Below are 15,611 nucleotides of genomic sequence, written 5' to 3'. Positions count from 1 at the left end.
CTGGACAGTATTTTTGCAGAGACATGTCTGTCCTGACAACCAATCAGCTGCCCTTTTCCTCTCTAAGCTCAGACTCGAGGTCTGAATACTTTAGACTCTGAAGTCAGTTCCTTGAAAATGGATCTTGTCTGTCTTTTCTGAGCTGTATCAATGATAAGCGCAGCAGGCGCTCTGTGGGTGCTTAAGGATGCACGCAAGACCATGTCTCCCACCGCTGGAGAACAACTCTTAGTTCAGCAAAGAAAGCCCTGCTCGCAAACTCGCCCCAAATGCACTTCATCATTTAATTATTGCCTGAAATGCACTCTTTATATAAAAAGCACCAATCCGTAGTCATTGTCTCAATTTAATTCAATGAGAGGAAATTTCTTCTGAGTAGAAATTTGAGATTTTGAAAGTTAGCTTTCACCTTTTCTTTGAAAGTTATGAACCTAGATAGGGCGTGATGTTTAAGATAAACAAATTCAAGGGTAGCAACTAGTGGCTTTGAAAAAATAGAATGAGCTTTATATCCAGGCTACTGTGAATTACAAATCTGAGCAGATCACTCATTCATTCCTTTCTGTCCCCAGAGGAATTAAACACATTCTCTGCCCTCAAAAATTCTCCAGTTTCCACTCTCTGGTCTTGGGCAATTTACTTAACTCAGTGGCTTTCAACCTCACTTGAATACAACATCACATAAAGGGATGGGACCTAGGCGATTCTAACATAAAGCCAGAGTGGAGAACCCTGCAAGAACTCGGACATCCTCCATTTCCTTTTTTGATTATTTTCTTTGTAATGGGAAAAATAATACCTTAGTGAAAGATGAGTGTAAAGAAATTAAGGAAGCTGTCTATGAACTGGCTCAGGACTGACATGTCTATTCATTCATTTTCAAGGTGATTATTTAAATATCAACTTGAACTGTGGATAAATTAGCACTCATTAATTCATGGCAAGTAAAAAAGCAAAAATGATTTAGAAGAAGACAGGAAGGGTCTTAACTCCAAAGAGAAAGGAGCGGGGGGAGAAGGTGCAAGGGCAAGGCAAAGAGCAGAAATCATGTTTTCAGGTCAGGAAGAAACCAGGGCAAAGCTGGCGCAGAACAAGACACACTTCCACCCCCTCCAGCCCTCTCGGGATGGAGGCAGAACTTTGGGGACTGGAACCCAAACTCCCAAGGGCCTTCTCACCAGTTCTCCACTGAAAGAGTCTCTTGGAAAAATCATGTCAGAGAAAATGCGGGATTTAAAATGAGAGAGAGTGGGAATGAAGCATCGGCAAGAATTTAAGTAAAAGAGGGATTCTTCCAGAAAGCAAGACCGTGAGAGAGGCACACAGAATGCCAAGCTGACCCCAAAGAGTAACTAGAACATGTAAGCGAAAGTCAGCCAGCCTTACGTTAGGCAAGCTGGCCATAAGATGCCTCTCATTTGGAAAGGGTGAGACACCTGCGGACTCTGAGGCAACAAAAGTGCTGTGGAAGTCAGCTTTGAAAGGTGAAGAGAGGCCCCCGAATGGGATCTTTTCCTTCAGAGGAACCAGCCCGGACAGCATAAAAAGTGGGCCGCACGCCTCTGGACACAACAGCACACACCCCTGTGGACCCACAGTGCAGCCTCTTCCACTCGCAGACTGTACGACAACATGTGTTCCAGTTACCAGGCAACGCTCGGCACAGAGAATGAAGGTGCACAGGAACCATCAGCGCCAGGAACCTGCACAGAAGGTTGCAGAGAATTCCTACACAGACAATCATCCGCTGCCTGGGGCGCCTTGGAGCAGATGACAGCCACCAGACCCCTGGCATGATGGACAGGTCCAGATGAACACTGGAAACAATCCTTTTCTTACTAATGGCATTCAGCTCCACAGCCTCAGGTGCACCCCTGGGAGTTTCACGCACAGACTACAATGCCAAATAACGGCGGGATGGCTCTTTTATTTTTACCAAGATTTCCACGACGATTCTTTCCTACGGAACTCTCAGAATTTTTCATAAGAAGAAGGTAGCCTGGCTTACCCCGGGGCACAGAGTGTGCGCAGTGAACACCCGCACAATGGACGTGGATCTCACAGAGAGGAGACTCTGAAGGGTTAGAGCTGCCCCAAGCAGCTCACCTCACCTTTCTGGTTTTGTTCAGTTCAGAAATTCTACTGCCACGGGAGACATCTAATTCTTTCCCAACTTTAAAAAAAAATGCTTTGGTATCAGATATCATTTCTAAGGAAATACCAAATCAGACATAAATCTTTCACTCTCAGCTTTATTTCCTTTAAACAACACCAGACCCATAAATAGCCCTGCTTTGAAAAACAAAAAGGCCTCCACTCCTCTATTTTTTATGTTTAAGTAAAGGAACAGTTTACCGAGTAGCCCTCTCTGGCTTCCAACATTAACAACAGCATGATCTACAGAGGGGTTTGTTTCACTCCTGTTGTTTCTTAATCGTACGGATTTTCAGTTAAAAAACTCAGAAATTTATGTAATATTAAAATTCCTTTTATAACTATACTTCCTTCTATATAAGGAAACCATTGTATCATCTTTGGTTGAATTTTAATCATAAATCACAGCAAGTGTTTTAATGACATATTTCCCAAGTATTGCATATAACAACCTCAGAAACAAGTAAGTGTTATCAGAAAACGTGTCATCCTATTATCAGAAACTGTATCATCCTATTGTATTTTCACTGTGATTACCTCTCACTTGCCTTCCCTATAAATCACACTGCTTCATATTATTTTTATCAATGTGCACCTTGAAGTAAAATGTTTAAAATTTAACCAGCATTTGGAGACTGAGATATATGTGGTATATAGACCCAGACAATTCTATGTGTTTTATTTTTATGTCTCAGGCTATTTAGGTATTTAATGGCACAAAATTGAGACAGTCATATTAATCCTATTAGATGTCCTCAATTTTTTATTCACACATTTGGTTCTCAGGCTAAGTTATCATTCTTGAATATTTTACAAATGAACTTATGCTCCAGAAACTATCAAAAGTCAAAATGTACAAATACTTTTTTTAAAAAAAAGAGAAGGCAAGTGATTTTTCTTCATTTTAGACAGTTCTCAACATTAACATTATTTTCTGTGCAACACTCAGCATCAGTCAAGTAACCTTTTTAATTACCTTAAACATTGCCTATGGTTAAGTACAGATCATAAAAGATCCAACTTTTGAAGCATTCAGGTGCAGAGCAAGCAGAGATATTCCAAATGTGCAAACCCCACGTGGTTGTAGCCAAGCCACCAAACCCAGACACCCAAGCAGAAAAGCTAGGAAAGAAAGGAATGTCAGGTCTTCGCCAAACCCAGAATAGTGGAGATAATTAAACTGTAGTTTGACAATCGGCTAGAGAATAATCCACATGCAACTTTCCGGGCTTCCCTTTCAAGCTTACGCATCCTTTCTCGTACGTACCAAGCATGCAGGTGAACACACGCTATCTCCGGCTGCACAGAACAGACAGCTCAGTATTGGCTCATTAATGAGAACATTGAAGAAGAGGTACAAAGCCACCTACCATTGTCACTGTCTCCTGCAGATGGAACACTGTAGCTAGAGTTGTCCCATGTTTGTGCCTGTGTAAGTTTGTTGAAGGAGATAGGAGGGAGAATGAGGGCTGGGTCTGCAGGAGGGCGAGAGAGCCAGTCCGCGTACAGTTGCACAAGGACCAGGGAAAACCAAAGGGGCAGCAGCATTTCACAAATGGCATAAGGGGCGAATGGAATGAAGTGGGTTTCATTTATATGGGATTTCATTTCAAATGTACGATATAGGAGGAGAATGAAGGGTGGCGCATGGAATAAAAAGAATGACAAAAACGGAATGTTAGTACTCATCAATCACATACTTGGCATGCATAACACTGTTCATCTTAACAGTTCTGTAGCCCCTAGACTCAGAGGACTAGCGAGTCACGACCGCAGAGAGAAAGAGCAGCCACGGATCACACACACTATGGGCACAAGATCCCGCGACACCTTTCTAAACAGCTAAAATTCTCCCCCAACACTAGTCGGACACAACATTATTTCTTTTCAAAGAAATCTGCAAGTCTACTGGCAGGCTTTATTGATAGCTGAATCTCTTGCCTCAACTCTTGCCATCTCCTTCAATGCTTTAGGGGGGTGGTGTGGGGTATTTGTAGGGTCTACTTAATTTAAACATCCGCTTAGCCAGTAAATATCAATTTCAAGAATTTCTTGAGTTGGTCATTTACGAAATGACGACATCTCTTACATTTGCATTGAATATTCCTATAGTAATTTCAAATTTAGGAAGGAGCGCCATGATCTGTAATCCAATCATAAGGCATGGCTGGTAAAATGCCAATTCTGACCTCCTCGGAATACATACTTGAGTATGTGCACTAGCTTTCTTTGGGAGGAAAACACAGATGAGAAAAAACGTTTCATTTTTAGAAAGCTGTTAATCTACTTTAAAAATCTATGTGGCTATTTCAACTTGCTAATTTGAGCAGCCTGCTTTTATTTATAACACAGCATTCACATAAATCCCTATACTTAATGTTAAAATAAAAAATTACTTGGCTTTAAGCATTCCAAAGCTACTCAATCAAAAATGGTGACGCTGTTTGAAGCATATGATCTCTAATTAATATGACTACGTGTATTAGTCTCCAGAAAAATGTGAAAAATAACATTCTCATATTTAAAAGTTGCTTATTAAAATGAAAAAAAAAATTCCCAATACATAATGCTAGTTTTACAGAGTTATAATATTGTCACTTGCTGTTCCTTGAGATAAATCAGCATTATTTAGAGCAACCAAACTCCACAGAGCTTTCAACAACCAGAACAATTTCCACCTTGGTTAAGTCAGCACTGTTGCAAGGGTGGGTGCCTGGGGAGGAAATGACCTTTGTTTTCTGTGGTTTAAAATAAATACTCTGCTTAGTTCTCACCACCTCAAAGAATCTAAATGGTTTCACAGTGCCAGTACAGTGCACACTCTAACTTTGGTAAGTTGACTCTGGACTCCATAAAAGCAGCAAAAAAGTCACTGAAGAAATTTTACAACTAAATTGCAAAGTCACACATTCAAAAGAATATTGTTCTTCGGAGATCCACTCGACGTGCGATTTGCTCCATTGTGAAATATTTCTAGGTTGTGTGAAACTGTCTAGAAAGTTTAGGAGAAAGTCTGTCGCCCAGAATGAGGTCCAGCGGCCCTCATGGAAAGCATGTAGGAGGTGTGTACCCAGACACAGCTGAGGTCACAGAAGTGGTGCAGCCAAGGCCCACCCTGCCAGCTCGGGCCACATATGCTTGGCTCCAAACATCAGCCACTGCAGTCTTATTTCACGTCCAATTTGCTTCTCCACAAAATACATACTAATTCTCTTCACACTCAAGCATTTTCTCAAACAGCTTTTTCCTTAGGAGCCTTGTTCCAACTTCCAGGAAACCACCACACCTGGCCACATGCTACTCATTAATCAACTTGAGAAGGAAAAACACTTCCTCTATTAAAGAATCATCTTTGTTTCTTTCTTCCGGGGGGGGGGGGGGGGTGCCTTTTTTTCAAGATCTACACATGCCTAACTTCTGCTGTCAACACGCTCTACTGTCAAACTCAACAACATCTGAGTTCTTTATAAGTTTTCACTCAAAAGCGTCCGAATCCTTTGTTAGCGCTGGCTTAGAAGCATTAGGAGTGCATGTGTGCTAGACAGCAAAGAATCAAAAATTCCAAGAACGTCATACAAGAAGGCAGACAGCACCAGAACCTTATAAGTGTGAAAATCAAAAGAACCAGGTTTTCTACAGAGAGCCTTCCTTTTTAAAATCAGAAGTTATCATGCAGATTGCTCTATTTTTGTGAATACACGTAAGTCACAAATTAAGGTAGATAATGTAAACAGAATGTTTTTCCAGAAGACTTAAAAAAATGATTGCTGACCACTCCTGCAAGCCTTGAAATGATCGCTGTCGACAGAGCAAATACAGAGGACAACACACCAGGCTCAGAGAGCGAGTGAGAGATGTCTTAGGATGGGGTCCCTCGCCCAGAGGCTACCCCTTAACTCAGCAGAGGGCCAGGGCCCACCGGGTGGGAAAAGGGGCAGCTACATTATCTTCCTTGGGTAAAAAATCCCAGTCCATTCTTTCTTCCCCACATGCACGCGCCCACCCTCTTTATTTTCTCCTTTGCTCTGATTCAAAAAGAAAGATGCCCACGGCTGACGATGGGGACTGGGACTGCACACCTGACCCCCTGGAAACGAAGCTGCCAATTCTGACCTCCCAAAGCTGTCGCCAGGTTCTGATGCCAGGACCCCAACAGGCCAGAACTGACAAGGATGTCCACACTAATCATGAATACACTGACAAGGCTAAGTAGAAACCACGGACTTATTTAGTGTAAGAAGGGGTGGAGGTTTGCATTTACCTGATCGAGGCTTCAGGCCGAATGGAACTCCGCTGTTTGTGGTAGGAGAGACTGCAGGAGAGTTCTCTCTCATCTGTGGCATCGAAAGGGAAAAGCGTTATTGAAAAACCTAAGCAGAACTGTGGGTGCTTCTGCATGTTCAAGGATTACCATAAAACCGCTCCTGCTTTGCACACGCTGGTGTGCAATGAAGTCCTGCCTTTAAAAAAAAAAAAAAAAAATCTCTCTGCAAATGTTTCCAGGGCATAGGCAGCACAATGTTGTCTTTAGGTGACTGGCTCAATTAGCATTATTTATTTATTTTTTTTGGTTCATTATAAAAATGCTTCACAATGGCATGCAACTGGGAAGCCACCTCTCCCCCAGCGTAGCTGTATGCCTCCAGTGAAGACGGACATAATGCGGCTGGATGAGAAACAGAAAACCACATCCGGGTCTCTCACCATCCAGAGAACCCACACATGGAACCATGCACCCAAACAGGACATTCGAAACGCTGCCTGCTTGAGCAATTTTCATTCTGCTTTCTGTAAAGACGTCCCCTCGCTTGTTTTTGAGAACACCTCTCACAAAACTAATCTTGAATTATGATTAGGGCCAGAGAAGGCTATGGCAGCTAAGCAGAGTGAGATGGATCCCCCCAGAGACTCTTCAATTAACTCATTAATCATAACAGGCTGAGATGATCTATTTCTGCAGAAGATAGTCTCATTCGGCCTGCATGAAATTCCTTCACTTCTATTAATCTTCAGGAAATTTACCTCATTAGCAGAATACTGGCTCCCATTACTCTGCAATGTGGGATCACTCTGCACCTGAAAGAAGAATAAAATGCATTATATGTTATATTAGACTGTGAAACTGATGAGCCAAGAAGGCCATCTTTCTTACCTCTGTCACATCCCTGACTTATAGACACACAATGACTATACACAGAATTAATTAGTTAGTGTGCTAAACAGCTAAGTAGGTCATACTTCCACCTTCCAGAATCAGCAGCTCTATTTGCAGAAAAATCCAAAGCACCAGGTGCACATTCCCAGGTATTTGTGATTATCACCTTGCCTCGGTACCTTACCAAACTCTGGGTTTCATACACAATCCGAGGGAGTAATTCTGATATACATAGAATCACACTGGGAACTTTTAATCGATACACATACTTGGCCCTTCAATGCAGTCAGGTAAACATCAGTTTACTCATGTGGCAACCAAAGGTTGAGAGAAGAGTGTAGGGAAAGTTCCACGCTAGAGCGCACACTGTCTGTAACTGTCCAGATGACAGCCAGGTCTCCAGCAGGAGTGGCCGGGTGGGTGTTGGGGGTCCTGACTGCCCCCGAGGGTGCCAGGGCAGTTCAGGAGGCCCTGACAGCTTCGGTTCAGCCACCAGAGAAGGACAAGCTCGGGGCTTGGGAACGAGATCTGCACACTGGGAGATCGGGGAGGGGCTTGGAGCCTAAGCCAACAGACTTGAAAGTCATTATTATTTATGGGGCACAGGAGCCCACGAGGGTGGCCAGCTACTCTCTGGACATGGTAAGGATCTGTGACTGAGGGAAGAGCCCTGGTAATTCAGCATGAGAGAGACACAAAGACAAGGGGCCCACAAGGGGCACAGTCTAGCTTAGCCTTTTGTGTATGGCAACCAAGAGCCCCACTGATCCAGCTTAACAAAAACTTGGGTGATAGGGGCTGGCGCTGTGGAGCAGTGGGTTAAAGCTGTGGCCTGCAGCACCAGCATCCCATATGGGTGTCTGTCCAAGTCCCAGCTGCTCCACTTCCGATCCAGCTCCATACCAATGTGTCTGGGAAAGCAGCGGAAGATGGTCCTTGAGCCCTTGCACCCATATGGGAGACCTGGAAGAAGCTCCTGGCTCCCAGCTTCGGCCTGGCTCACCCCGGTTGTTGCCGCTGTTTGGGGAGTGAACCAGTGGATGGAAGATCTCTCGCTCCATCTCTCTTCTCTCTCTGTAACTCTACCTTTCAAATAAATAATCTTCTTTTAACAATTTGGTGATAGCCAATATAAGCTTCTTCATATATCCTACCACGCAAATATAACTTTAAGATGCCAATTTTTATTTGTCATTGAGGAGTGCTACTGAAGATATCCCTGTCCTTGAAACAAATCCAAGGGAAAAATGTATTTTTAGAATGAAATATCATTAATGTCCCTTTAAAAAATGACTTAGAACTACTAACAAGTAACTTCAGGTGTGACCCCTTCCTCTAATTTTTTCTACTGACTACCTGTACCCTAGGTAGGCTGTCCTCGTACATCTTGTGTGTACAGAACAGTATGCAATCTGCCCGATTCCAGCAGAAAACACACTGTGGAGAAAAGTGTGCAGTAACTGGCTCAGAGGCCCTCAGGGCATGCAGCCCTGGGCTTCTGCAGTTCACTGTCGACCAGGTTAATGGCTGGCTGGTAGATGGACTCAACACACTCCTCATTAAAAGCAAGCTAGGGACACGGAACCGACTGAGTGATTGACACATTCCCTGGAAATCAAATCTTACATTAGCATGCCACGAGGCTTCTCCAATAACAGAATGATGCAAGCACAGCTGAACTTCAGCAAAGTCCATGCAGTTTTATGAGCACAGAGCAAAACGTCAGAGAAGTTGCAATCTACACACGCACAATGAAATGCATTTTGGAGCATACATATATTGACTTGCATCAGGAGTTCAGCTACCAACGAAGATGCAGAGGCCAGCACATCATGTGAGCGGGGACGCTGAAATTCTGCTCAACAAACCTGTTCCTTCCAGTCTGTTTCCTGTTCCCTTCCCTTTCTTTTCCCTTCTGTGCCACAGACCCTCACTAACTACTCATGCTGTACTGGTACTGGGTTAGGTCCCACTTTCAGGGTCTGTGTCATTTGACTGAGAAAGACAAATAATGGGAAATCAAATAGAGAGGATCAAAAAGTTGCATAAAAAAATCCACTTTAAAAAATGTAGATACAGTATACTTTCGCTGATGGGAATGAGAGCAGGCTATACATTAAAACTGTCTTGCACTGACAGGAGGGGAATGTGACATGTTAAACATTTCTTTTTCAGCACCACCGAAATGTTTACTATCAGCTGCAATTCTTAGTAACTCTTTGAATTGGCAAGTTAAGTCACAATGCCAACAAAAGACATTCAATGCATTGTTATTAGAGTAGAAAATGAGATGAAAAACAGACCTAGACAAACTGGGAACTGGGCTCCTCTAGACTGGCTACGAACTTATCACCTGTTCCCTCCATACCCCATCCCCATTCCTGTGTTTTCATGCACATGTAAGTACTACGGCCTCTCCCCGTAGGCCAATGCCTGCTCTTAAGAAGAGGTATGATGCCATCAGGCCTCACTAAGGTATGTATGGCATGACCATGTGTACCACTGGTCTCCAGCATGGGAAGGCAGTATGTCACAGTGAAAGCAGAGCCTACCCACTGACCACAGAAGCGGCCCAGCCAGCACCTGGGCTTCTTGAGCTTCATGTTCTCCATCAGTAAATTGGACACAAGAGCTCCTACTTTGGCTAGAACTTCATCGGGGGCATAAACTCATAAGAGTAAAGACGACTTTGCTTTGTTCACTGTTACTTCTACAGTGTCCAGAGTGGTGCTTGACATGTGGCTGACATTCAGTGAGTATTTGCTGAAGGAATGAAATAATGAGAACCTCTGACAGTACATTAAAAAGTTCATGGAAAACAGACCTGAAAGATGTTTCTTTTGGTGAAAACTTTTGAAACCCATGCAGATGAGGGGTCTTTAAAAAGTTCAAAGAACATGTGGATTATGAAAAAACTATGTATTTCAAAGAGCTTTTTGCACTGTATGTTTTTTATTCAAAATTTTATTTATTTAGTTAGGGGAGAGAAAGAGAGAGACACAGAGAGAGAGAGACTGACTTTCCATTTTCTGATTCACTTCCCAAATGCCTGCAACAGCTGTGGCTAAACCAGGTCAAGTTCAGGAGCCTGGAACTCAATCTGGGTCTTCCATGTGGGTGGTAGGGCCCCGCCTGCTGCCTCCAAGGGTGTTCATTTGCAGGAATTGAGAGTGAAGCCAGGACTCAAACCCAGGTATACCCCAATATGGGATACTGGCATCCCAACTGGCAACACTGCACCAAAATGCCCTCTCCTAAACTTATTTTTAATTCCACTTTTCCATAAACTTTCTGAAGTACGTACCCTTGTATGTAAGTTTGGCATATAGAAAGACCTAGCATAAAAAAAATCAGAAATACATGCCAAATTAACATCACCAATAAGGGACAGATGGACACAGAGTAGCCCCAAATGTGATACCCCAAGGACACAATATCAACTATTCAATATCCAAACAAGGTTGCAGAACTTCAACCTAATCATGAGGAAACATCAGACAAGCACAAAATGGGTCATATTCTATTAAAAAAAAAAAAAAAGAGGAAGCCTCTGTTCTTCAAAATTTCAAAACATCAGAAAAATCAAAGAAGGTGGGGAAATGTTCCTTCCAGGTTAAAGGAGGCTGTGGATTCCTGACAAATGAATACAACACCTGCCACTAGACTGGGTCCTACGCTGGAGGAGAAAATGCTTTGAACAGTATCTATCATTTGATCAACTGACAAACAAGGAGTATGGATGGAGGATCAGTGAAAACATGCTGTCACTGTAATTTATGAAGCTGAAAACTGAAATGAGGTTATGTAGGATACAATTCCTGCTCTTAGAACACACCCAGAGAAGGGGAACTTTGGGTACTTCGGCTGCTGCAGCTCAGTTATTGCCTGGGAAGCCCTCATCCCATATCTGAGAGCCTGATTGGACTCCCAGCTACTCTGCTGCTGATCCAGCTTCCTGTAAATGCAGACCCTGGGGGTCAGCAGCTGATGGCTCAAGCACTTGGGTTCCTGCCATGCATGTGGGAGACCTGGATGTAGTTCCAGACTCTTGGCTTCAGTCTAGCCCAGCCCTGGCTGTTGTGGACATTTAGAGAAGGAACCGGCAGATGGAAGACCTCTCTCCATCTCTGTTTTTCAAATAAAATAAAATAAAACACACTGAAATATTTTGGGGTAAAGGACTATGATGTATGAAACCTAATCTAAAGTATTTCAGAAAAAGATCTACACATACATATGTGAGGAGAGAGAGAAGCTGAGAGAGGGGTGGAGGTGGGGGACAAATCACACAGCAGCAAATTGGTAGAATGTCAACAACTGGGAAATTTGGGTATAAGATTGTGAGTTGTTGAAACTTTTTATAGACAATAAATTTTTTGCAATCTTTTTCATAAGCTCAAAATTATTTCCACATAAGAAGCTTTATATAAAAAAGTAAGTCTGCACAAAACCTAAAATCAATCTCATTTGGACAGCTCCAAGAAATGGGTTCACGGTAGGGCAGCCTGCAAATAAAAGACTTCCTGAAGTTCCGCTACTGGGTAATTCAGTGATGCTCCAACCAGGGAGATAGCAGCACCATGACTCATTCTAAAGACTACACCAGCGACAGCAATAGAGCAGGAGAGCAACACCTAACACCTAGCCTTGTGTGTAAGACCTTTTGTTATTATTATTGATCCTAATTAACAATGAATGTTACATTTAGAGAGGATAATTAATTTGTCCACAGTTAGCAAGTCTTTCAACATGAGACCTAACATAATTCCGTGTCCCTGCACTTAACAGTGAAACCATACTCTCTCCTCTATTTTTTTTTTTTTAAAGAGACACTCAGCTACAGGATGTGGGCAGACACATCAGGTGGTATAAACTGGTTTATGGCCAACCTTGGCACCCAAAATGAGCCATTCTAAGCCCATTCACTAAGAAAGGATGAAACAGCTGTAAACTCCATTACACTTCCAGATGATCAGCTCAAATCTTTCTCTATGATTGGGGCAACTTCATCTTTCTTTGGGTCCTTGCAATATCATCTGCAGTTTTATGTCCAAATTGTTTTCTCCACAGCCTACAGAATTTCACCCCATGTCACTCCACCAGCCCACCTGTCCCCTGTCCCCTGTTTCTCTTCACAATATTCTCTCCAAATCGTTTGTTCTCATCTTCCAGGTCTCTTCTAGCTTATGTTCATCTGGCCAGTTCAGAGACTTCTACTGTGGCTCTACAATCTACGAGGAACGTCCCTACTCCAGTTTCTGAACATACAGAGCAGGCTCCCATGTGTCTTAACTGCTGTGGCCTGGCTCAGCCAGACTATCTAAGGTAAAAAATTCAGAGAACCTGATAGAAATGGCAAACTCTCATTTTTATTGGAAGAATTGGAACTAATGAGGGTAAAAGCACAAAAATGGAAAAACTGTCTGGAATAAACACGAATATTGGCCTCACTCAGGAAAACATCCACCCCCAATGCCATACAACATTTCAGAGTGTGGTGAACAGCCGGCAGCAGCAGAACACAGCACAGAACGCTGGTTCTTTCAACAGCAGCCTTACCTCACACAACGGGGATGTCTCCAGCTGTATTTGACCACTGTAGAAACAGGGAGGGAGAAAAACATATAAAATGAAATTCAGTGCCCAAAGACTTCAACGTAGAAGGAGCAAAGACACTTAGCTCTTGAAAAGGCAAACGTACTTTAGCGCAGGATCTTGTAATTCTAAGGCTTCTGCTGATCCCACGGGGTACAGGTTTAAAACACCGCTGTCCATCATATCTGTGCTTAATCTAAAGCGCAGGGGGGAAGCAGGTCAGCAGGATGATTACACGGCAAGGAGATTACAACTACACGTTGGGACCACACTGGTCAAGTTGATATATTTAAATAGTTCCATTCATCTTTCAGATTAAGTGATGCAATGTTTCTGATAGCAGTTTCAAACTGCATGGTATTTTGTGCCAAAATACAATTTTTTCATTTGCTATTGATACTGAAATACATCTTCTTTGCAAAATAACAGTAATTCTGATAAAACACAATTTTTATATGTAGCATTTTATTCTAGAAGCTCGCTAATTTATAAAAAAATAAGTAAAGATGTTAAGGATACATCACAGTAAATTTTCCATAGCATTTTGTTTTAACAGAGGGATCTCTCTGTAAGACATTAACACCTCCTCTTAAAAAATAAGAATTCATAAGCAATTTGATATTCACTTTTGCCTTTGGAATGTCTTACACACAGCTTCTGAATTTCTGCAATTTTGATAGCTAAGATTTGTAAGACATCTATAAATCCAGGAATTACATAAAAGTTGCAAAATCATCTTGAAGGCATGAGTTCATATTATACAAACTTATGAAAATGTCAGCAAACCAACATTGAGACCTTGAAAGAAGCAAAGACACAGGCAAACAGGAAAGCAACAACCAACTACATTTTCTGATGTATTCAAGTTAAACCTCGAAAATTTAATCCTACAATCAATGGCTTAACTAAAGAAAAAACCAAATGGATCTGTGCAAAATGAGATAAAGGAAAAACTCAATGTGTATATAAACCTTTTACTACTAATAATTAGTCCCAGGCAACTAGAAATAAATGACTTCTTGAAGTGCCCTCTCTTTATCAGAAGCAAAAACAGAGCTCTTTCTTTATCATTATTAAACTGACTCACAGAAGTATTCTTACAAAATTAGATTTTTCGCATTGCAATAATTATTTCAGGATAAACAAGAGAGATCTAATGTGGCCAAAGTGCTGAATTATTTTAGGGGGAAGTAAAATTCACATAACGGTTTATGAAATGATATAATTTAAAAGAAGCACTCCATAAAGATGAAAATTAAATAAAAAGTTATTCCAGAATGTTCTCTCCCACAATGCAGCACCCACCAACCATCCTGACTTGCTCAACACCCTTAGCAAGTCATTGCCTTGCACATTTCAGAGCTGGAAGAATGTAGAGACCCTGAGGTCAACCCACTGCAGGATGGAGGAGGGCAACACGGAGGCCAAGAGGGAGGCAGTTCTTGCACCCCTCGTATCTGACCATCGGGTCCCAGGTCCAGGATCCCATGCCACTGCTACTCCACCTGACATGTTGTCCTCATCAATCTAGGCTTTGTACAGAGAGTTTCCTGGAAAAGCAATGTCAAGTTTAGAAGACAGAAGGGGGTAGGGGTTTGGTGTGGCAGTTCGGACACCACCCAGCTGCTTGCACTTCATATCAGAGTCCTGACTCTGCTTCCAATCTCAACTTCCTGCTAATGTACATCTGAGGAAACAGAAGGTATTGGCTCAAGTACTTGGGGCCCAGCTGCCTCTCTGGTAGACTCAGACTGAGTTCCAGGCTCCTGGCTTTGGCTTGGCCCAGTCCTGGCTACTGCACGTGTTTATGGAGTGAAATAGCAGATGAGAGTTCTGTCTCTCTGTTGTTTCAATAAATATAAATATAAACATAAGTATATATATAAATTTTTAAAACACAAAGAAAAGCAATAATTTAGAAATATTGCACAGTAAGGCAACTTACTTACTTAACTTAACAACTTACTTAACAATCATAAGGCATTGTATATTTTTCTCAAAAAAAGCTAAAAGAAAGGATTTTCAGGGGCCAGCGCCATGGCATAGTATGTTAATCCTCTGCCTGTGGTGTCGGCATCCAATATGGGCGCCAGTTCTAGTCCTGGCTGCTCCTCTTCCGATCCAGTTCTCTGCTATGGCCTGGGAAAGCAGTAGGAGATGGCCTAAATCCTTGGGCCTCTGCACCCGCATGGGAGACCTGGAAGAAGCTCCTGGTTCCTGGCTCCTGGCTTTGGATCAGCGCAGCTCCAGCAGTTGCAGCCAGTTGGGGAGTGAACCAGAGGATGGAAGACCTTTCTGTCTCTTCTCATTGTCTGTAACTCTACCTCTCAAATAAGTAAATGAAATCTTTTTAAAAAGTTAAAAAAAAAAAAAAAAGAAAGGGTTTTCAATGTTTTTACATGTAGAAAAGACCAATGTTTGACGAGGTAAATATGTTTACCCTGATTGGCCATTATTACAGAACATATAGATGTAGTACAACATCACGTGGTACCCCCCAAATATGCACAATTTTGTATGTCTGTTAAAAAATATAAAAGAAACACAAAAATAGTTCTTAAAATTTCTTGACAGGCAGAGTGGACAGTGAGAGAGAGAGAGAGAAAGAGAAAGGTCTTCCTTTTACCGTTGGTTCACCCTCTAATGGCCGCTGTGGCTGGCACACCACGCTGATCCAAAGCCAGGAGCCAGGTGCTTCTCCTGGTAT

The 15,611-nt window shown here is 42.3% G+C and overlaps 1 protein-coding gene across 5 annotated transcripts in view; it reads right to left on the bottom strand.

The window, feature by feature from the left end:
- The window catches only part of LRCH1 (leucine rich repeats and calponin homology domain containing 1), a 211,699-nt gene that overhangs the window by 36,496 nt on the left and 159,592 nt on the right, over positions 1–15,611 (bottom strand). For 2 of the 5 annotated variants that reach the window (XM_051832281.2, XM_070048799.1), the window contains exons 12-16: positions 13,011–13,100; positions 12,869–12,905; positions 7,177–7,230; positions 6,416–6,488; positions 3,525–3,629 (exon numbers count right to left, since the gene is read on the bottom strand). In XM_051832281.2, the coding sequence (XP_051688241.1) occupies positions 3,525–3,629; positions 6,416–6,488; positions 7,177–7,230; positions 12,869–12,905; positions 13,011–13,100 (359 nt within the window). The remainder of the gene's footprint in view (positions 1–3,524; positions 3,630–6,415; positions 6,489–7,176; positions 7,231–12,868; positions 12,906–13,010; positions 13,101–15,611) is intronic. The other 3 variants (XM_051832282.2, XM_070048800.1, XM_070048801.1) reach the window with 2 other exon arrangements.

This window comes from Oryctolagus cuniculus, chromosome 9 (assembly GCF_964237555.1).
Source record: "Oryctolagus cuniculus chromosome 9, mOryCun1.1, whole genome shotgun sequence".
NCBI classification, from domain to species: Eukaryota; Metazoa; Chordata; class Mammalia; order Lagomorpha; family Leporidae; genus Oryctolagus; species Oryctolagus cuniculus.
The sequence above is the reverse complement of the archived record's forward strand: the minus strand, read 5'-3'. Positions and strand labels throughout refer to the sequence as shown.